The sequence below is a fragment of the Alligator sinensis genome, unplaced genomic scaffold (genome assembly GCF_000455745.1).
Source record: "Alligator sinensis unplaced genomic scaffold, ASM45574v1 scaffold109_1, whole genome shotgun sequence".
NCBI classification, from domain to species: Eukaryota; Metazoa; Chordata; order Crocodylia; family Alligatoridae; genus Alligator; species Alligator sinensis.
The window spans coordinates 821,140-828,698 of NW_005841852.1; the positions used below are offsets into that span (position 1 = coordinate 821,140).

Genomic DNA, 7,559 nt, shown 5'->3' on the forward strand with positions numbered 1-7,559 from the left:
CTGCCCGCGCGGCTCATGCCTGGCCACGCGGCGGCGCCAGGTGTGGCGGCAGCGGCGCACACGGGCGCTGCTCTTCTACGGCACCGACTTCCGCGCCTACGAGGCGCCGCTGCCGCGCCTGCCGCATCAGGCTTGGGCGCTGTTCCACGAGGAGTCGCCCATGAACAACTACGCGCTGTCGCACGCGCCAGGCATCCGCCTTTTCAACTACACGGCTACGTTCCGGCGCGAGTCGCACTACCCGCTCACGCTGCAGTGGCTGGCGAGCCTGGCCTACCTGCGCCGTGAGCCGCTGCCGCTGCCCGACAAGGAGAGCTGGCGCCAGCGCGGCTACGGGCCCGTGCTCTACTTGCAGTCCCACTGCGACGTGCCCGCCGACCGCGACCGCTACGTGCACCAGCTCATGAACTACATCCAGGTGAGTTGTCTGCCAGCCTGGGCTCGCCACTTCGGAGGCTGCAAAAGGGCCTCGCTCAGTGTAAGGAGGCGAGGAAAGCCTGAGGGGCAGGCTCAGGCTTCCTGTATCAAGTGCCTGGTGCAACGTCCTGGCATCCCGGTGGGAGGATGGGGGCTGTTTACCGACCCTGGTGCTGTCCTATTTCTGGCAGTTGTTTGCTGGCTCCTTGGACTCATTGCAGGGCCAGCAGGCAATGTTTGGTGTGCTCTGCTTGGTGCCCCCCTCAGTGCACTGGTTATGAACCTGTGGCTGTTGCTGCCATTGCTGTAATCAAGGATATCCCAAGTGTGCCCTGCACGGCCCCCATCACCAAGGGGAGCTTATAGCTCAATTTGGTGGGCTTTGTCCACCAACCACCATCCAGAATGGCTCATCAAAAGGCCTGGCATCAACATTTCACAGAAACGGGATATGGGCTTCCCTGGTTCCCCCTCTGTGCCCATGGCAGGTTAAGGTACCAGGTTGGTGTTGCATCAGGGTTGACAGTCGTTTTATGCAGAGTTTAGATTATGGCTTGTATGAGATGGTTTAGATTAGAACAATCCTGCCTCAGGCAGGGTCGTGGACTTGATGATCTGTGGAAGTCCCTCCCAGCCTGACTTTTCTCTGTGGTTCTCTAAGAGCAAAAATTATGTCCAGCTTTGGGAAGCAGGGAGGGAAGGTCCAGACTAATGCCAAGTCTAGGTCTTCCCAGGCAGCTACAGTTCCTGTTCCCTGTAGGCCAGGTGCCCCATCTGCTTTGCAAGGGCAATTATGCTGAGTGAGTGGGAGCTCAGGCCCAGTCTGTTTGGCTACAGTGATGGAGTGCCTGATGACTGAAATCCTGAATTAGCTGGAAATGCTGCCTGCAACAAGAAAACTTGCATCATCCCCTGCCACTTCCAGCTGGCTATCTGCAAGGATGAAGAGCTTAACAAGGTATTGCGAGGGGACTCACCATTGTCCAGTGTGGGGTTTGCCCAGCATCCAGGCAGTGCTAAGAAAACTGAAAGCCACAAAGCCAAAGGCAAGCGAGATCTGTTTGGATTCAGACCTAGACTCAGAAATGTCCATGACACAAAAACCCTGTGTCGCACAGCGGCAGAGAGTGGATGCTGAAAGGGAGAGGGAGCTGGGTATAACCAGGGTTTTTTTCCACTGTTCCTCTCTTACTTGTAGTTTCTAGCATTCAAGGTCTAGGAAGTCCTAATTCAGAGGCTGTATCCCTCACACCTGTGCTCAACAACTACTAATGCTGCTTGCCTCCAAGAAGTTGTCCAGTCCCTTTTTGTATCTGGCTAAACCATCAGCTTCCACAACATCTGGTGGCAATGAGATTCATACTTTAATGACGTGTTGTGTGAAAAAGAACTTCCTTTTGCTAGATTTAAACTAAACTACCTACTAGTTTCATTTTGTAACCCCTAGTTCTTGTATTGTGAGAGAGAGTAAATAATAAATCCCTATTTATTTTCTCTTTACCATTTAGTATTTTGTAAACCCTTACGTCCCTGCTCAAGCATCTCTTTTCTAAACTGAATAAGCCTAGCCTCTTTAGTTTTTCCTCATGTGGAAGCCCTTCCATGCCATTAATTATCCTTGTTGCCTTTCTGTGGACCTTCTCCCCTTCCCTGACTGTATCCCACCTGCCTGACTAGAACTCCTGCTTCCAGGCAGTTGGTTTTAAACTTTGGGTGGAGCTGGAATCAAATTGGGGTGCAAGTGCACTGCAGCACCCTCCTTGAATCTCCCCATGGGCCAGGCTGTCGGGGTGGGGGAGCAGCCAGGCAGGGAGAGCCTGCCTTTATTTGCTTCTCATGCTCCCTGTAGTACCCTGACTGAAATGCTTTCGTAGTGCCTGATGAAGTGAACCTGGGTTCACAAAAGTTTGTGTGCGCGCTCTCTCTCTCTCTCATATATAGATACTAGCTAATTGCCCATCAAGAATGATGGGGGAGGAGGGGTGGGCGGGGATAGAGTGCCACCACCCACCCCCAGCACTGCCACCATTCTGCCTCCAGCCTTGCGTGTGCCCTGCTGCCCCCCCTCAGTGCGTCACACTGTTACCGCTGCATGTCTGGCCATGTGCAACCCCCTCCCTCCCTCCCAGCTGTTTTCAGGGCCCAGCAGTGGTGGGGCACTGCCACTGTGCCCTGCAGTTGGCTAGTATTAGAATATAGATATCTATAGAGAGATACAAATATATAGGTTAATTAGTCTGTAAAGGTGCAAATTTATCCTGCTTTCACCCTGGTTGAGAATCACTGAGCCAGAGGAAGCAACAGAAATAGGAAACTAATTGTAAAAATACAAAATTACCTGGTGGACTCAGGTCAGATTAAAGTGCCTGCATCAGCTTTTAACTTGGTTATTGAGTATGACTGGCTCTTCAAGTGACTGTACCTTTTTAACTTCTCTATTGGTTATCATCACTTTTAAAAGTTGAAACTTTTTCACCTGCCAGCCTTCCCCAAAAGGGTGTAACATAGATTGATTAATGTCCATACAACACTTTAGAAAGGAAAAGTACTATCTACGTTTTATGTAGTAAGAAAAACTTCAAAGTAACAAAAAAGCAAGTCCTGCATCCTCCCATGTGTAAACGTTTTACTGAATTGGCCCCTAATAAACTTACCCTTTCCTAAGGGCTGTGCATCTCCAAGTTGTTTTTTGCTTCTCTTGTCTGTCGGTTGTGATTAAATATTTGAGGTATAGTTCTGTTGTAAGAAACAAGAAATTATCATTGACTTTGGGAGATCTTTGTATCTTTTGCAGGAAGAGTAGATGCCCTAGAAGAAGGGGTAAAGATTAAAAAACAGGGAAATAGGATGCTCCAATGAATTTTAGATGCATTAGAATGTTTTTGTTAAATCTGTTTGTTGAGAAGGAAGAAGCTGGAGTGAAAGAGTGACTTAGACTCTTAAGACCTGTTTAGAAGGAATTCTAAAAGAAACCTACCCACCCTGGGCACACTGAAAACAAGCTTGAAACAAACAGAAAAGTTACTTTTGTAAAGATGACCTTTACTATTTTAGGTAGACTCCTACGGCAAATGCCTGCATAACCGAGAGCTTCCCAGCGAGAGGCTGACAGACACTTCTACAGCCACAACAGAGGATTCTGAATTCATGACCTTTATCTCCAGGTACAAGTTCCACCTGGCCATGGAGAATGCAATATGCAATGACTACATAACAGAAAAACTGTGGCGTCCACTGCATGTGGGAGCCATCCCTGTGTATCGAGGGTCCCCATCTGTGCGGGACTGGATGCCTGATAACCTCTCCATCATCCTTGTGGATGATTTTGGAAGCCCCCAAGAGCTAGCAGAGTACCTTCACTTCTTGGACAGGAATGGGGAGGAATACTTGAAATACCTAGAGTATAAGAAGCCAGGAGGCATTAAAAACCAGTTTCTGGTGCAGAGCCTGAAGTCACGAGAGTGGGGAGTGAATGATATGACTCTGCCAAATTACCTGAATGGCTTTGAGTGTTTCGTCTGTGACAAGGTAAATGAACGAATGAAAGCTGAGAGAGAGCACCGAAAATCTCACGGAAAAGCGAAAGCTCCCGAACCCCACATAGCTCATTTCACACACATGGGGTGTCCTATGCCAGCTCCTGGCTTTGGAAATATTGAGGACATCCCTGAAGGAGACAGGTACAGTATAAACATCATGTGCTTTGGAATAATTCTTTTTTAAAACCTCAGTTAACACAGATTTTTGGTAATGCTTTTCAATCCTAAAGTAGTAGTGCTCAATCTTCTAGCCTCATGGGCCAGATCCCATGAATGGGATCAGTCTTCTGGCCTGATCCAGCACAGAGTCAGTCCTGGGGTGTGATCTGGTGCACTGTCCTTGTTCCACCCACCAGATCCAGCCCTGGAATGACAACCCTATGTGCATGTGCAACACCATATGGGGCCATGTCATCCAGCATCCCCATGGGCTGGAAATTTGGCTGTCCTTAATGGAGCCCAAAGTGATCCCAAACTATGTGGAGCACCTTGAAATGTTTCCATATATGGAATATAGTGCAGCGTCTACATAAACTCAATATAGCCATGGAGCTGAAAGAGAGGGGATTGGGAAACAGTGTTGGTAAGTGATTGAAATAGGAGTCTGGGAGAACTGAATGCTGTTTCTGATTGTTTTCCCGAATTGTTCGGTGTGTGGGGGCAAGTCAAGTCACTTTTTTGTGCCTTAGCTTTTCCAGCCAGGAAATGACAACAGTGTCCCCCACCTTTCTAAAGAACTCTGCAGTCCTTGTCTGAAAGATGCCATGTAATTTGGTACAAAGTTGCCATTGAGGGAGAGATTCCCAAGAAGACTGTCAACCTAACTTAGCTTCCATTGAAGACCACAATAAAACTCTCATTGGCTTTAATAAGATGAGAAATAGGCCTACTTTGAGTGAGTGCTTCAGAAAATTTACCTTGAAGTTCATTCTAGATGAAGACAAATTCCAACTTTTATTAAAAGTACAATAGAACTTTAAAATGTATATAGAGCAGACCAGTCTCTCAGGTTTTAGTCCCATTTTTTTCAGAAGAGATTGGCAAAACAGAACATAACATGTTGAGTGGCTGTTGTCCTGCTTTGTGCAATAGTGGTCAAGTGTACTGAACGTACATAACCACCAATTAGAATCTTTTATACACATCCTGGATTCATCTTAGCTATTGGAAAGTGAAAGCTACTAGCAGTACATATCAAACCAGTTCTGAAGCAGCCACTGCTAGCAGTGGGAGAATGGACTGTAGAAATTAACCTTTTAGTCCTTAGTATCTCTGCTAGTATTTCAGATGAAGGAATCGGTTGCAAATAGTCTGACTTTACTCATTCTGTTTTCCATGAGATAAAATTCTCCATATCTTAATCTTAACTCACTCATATGTGAGTTCTACTCTGTGCAACCATTGCTCTAAAACAGTGGTTTTCAACTTTTTTTGTACCAGGACCCATTTGTAGACATGGGTGGCCAGTGCCAAGCCAGTAAATAGTTTAAAAATAAAACAGCCCTCTGGCCCTGCTGTAGCCCCTCACTCCTGGCTCACTAGCCCCAGTCCCCGAGTGTGTGGAGCATGGGGGGTCCCAAGCAGCCCCTTGCAGGCTGGAACTCTGCCAGCCTGTAAAGGAAAACCCATGGTTTCCAAAGTTGTTTTTTCCTCCTTTAAAGGAGAATCCATTTTTAAAGTTTGTTTGCAACCCTTTCAAATATTCTTGTAAACCACTTTTGTGTCTCAGTCCACAAGTTGAGAAACGCTGCTCTCAAATGTTAGAAGATGCAGTCAGTAAATAGCCTGCTTTATCCCAGTTTTTATCAGTTCTTGGGTTTTCTTTATAACTTTGTGACTATGGCTTTCCATATCAGAATATTAAAATGTTGGTAAGGAAGCACTGTGTTGAAAATGTACACTCCATCATTTTAAGTATGAAACCTTACTTGGAAGATACTTAGATTTTCAACTTGTCAGTGGTATTTGTTATTATTGAGAATTAGGTATTAATCGAATCTGAATTTTTAAGGGGAACTTCTATTACATTATTTGAGCATAAGAAGCAGCTGGAATGTAATAACTTGAATCTGGGTATTTTCCTACAGCAGCTTGTTTATTTCTAAAAATGGCCAGCTGAAATGTTAACTAATTTATTACCCCAGAAGATATTTGCCTTGAGATCAGAGGAATTCCTTAGGAAGCTCATGTTGTACAAATTTCTTGTTGTAAATGTCATGCATGCTATATGTGATTCACATTAGGGCTGTGTGAAACAGCAGCGTTCTGCTTTGACATCCGTTTTGACGTTTTGACAGAACAGTGTTTTGTTTTGACTTTTGTTTCATTTTGGAAGCACTGTTCCGTTCCATTTCGTTGTTTCAACGTTTCAATCAGGCTGGGGAAGCATTCACTGTGATTGAGCTGGGAACTCAGCCTGGTTGTGTTCCCCAGCGCTGTGATCGGCTTCTTGTAGCCCCGTGGAATTCAGTCCAGTGGCGGGAGGCAGAGCACAGTGCCCTGGCTCTGCCTGCCTCCGTGAGCTCCATGGGGCTGGCAGAGCCAATTGAAGCACAGCTCAGTGGCAGGGGGGGGGGAGAGGCCGGGGGGCCGCTCCTCGCGGGGCGAGCCACATGGGGCTGTGGAGCCACTGGAAGTGCAACCCTGGTTCTCCCCTGTCTCCTACCACCTGGCTAGCTGCTTCAAAACTCGAAATGTTTTGAAACTTTTGAAACGTTTCGACTGCCTTCATTTTGTTTCAAGTCTGTTTCAAAGTCCTTCATTTCGTTTCAATTTCGCTGTTTCGAGCTCGAAATTAGTCAAAATAGTGTCGAAATGAAACAGCCAGCTCAATTTCACACAGCCCTAATTCACATATGGACTAGCTACAAAATTTAACTCTTTTAAAAGGGGCTTTGAAAAGCCTTTATTCCACTTTATCATCTATTGGTTGGTTATTTTGATGAGTTTTAATATATCATTGCATATCTCTTTACCTTTTTCTAAGTAGCTATTCTTATTGCAAACACACCTACCAAGAGACTGCAGAATTGTTTCACAGCGCTTAGTACTAGCTACATTTTGTTGGGGTATGGAAACCCATTTTTCTTCTAACGATTGTCTAGGAGACCAACAGTTTGAGCAGCAGGTGGCAGTACAGAAGCAGTTTAGGAAAGCTTGCGTGGTTACTGAATAAGCAGAGAGAAGAAACAACCTTGCTAGATGCAAACTGAGGGTACTGTTTTTAGTTCTGTCTGGAGGTTGTCATTGGGTAGTTTTGTGTAGCATAACTCAATATTTCTAAGATCCAAGTCTCCTTGTATCTCAGTGAACCATAGTACAGTTTTTCCCCATTATTTAAAGAGGTAACGTTTCTGGACTCTCAGAAAAAGGGAAAATGCAGAAATCGCACAAAATTTAAATGTTTTTTGTGCCATCTGCCTTATGCTAAAGTTCTCCAGTGTGATCAGCAGGATCCCTGATGAAGTAGGGTCTCTTATTTTTTGAGAATCAGAGCCTTCATTGCGACTTCTGCCTCCTACACAAAGAATTGTCAGGGATTTTGAATAGAATAAAAGAAATACAGAATTTTCACCATTGTGTACCAAACATCAACTTGGTTCA

At 45.7% G+C, this 7,559-nt stretch overlaps 1 protein-coding gene across 1 annotated transcript in view; it reads left to right on the plus strand.

Annotated features, from left to right (window-relative positions):
• Positions 1–15: 15 nt before the first annotated feature.
• Positions 16–7,559, plus strand: part of FUT11 (fucosyltransferase 11) — an 18,371-nt gene continuing 10,827 nt past the window's right edge. The window contains exons 1-2 of the mRNA XM_025212616.1: positions 16–418; positions 3,472–3,945. Coding sequence (XP_025068401.1) covers positions 161–418; positions 3,472–3,945 — 732 coding nt within the window. The 5' untranslated portion in view covers positions 16–160. The remainder of the gene's footprint in view (positions 419–3,471; positions 3,946–7,559) is intronic.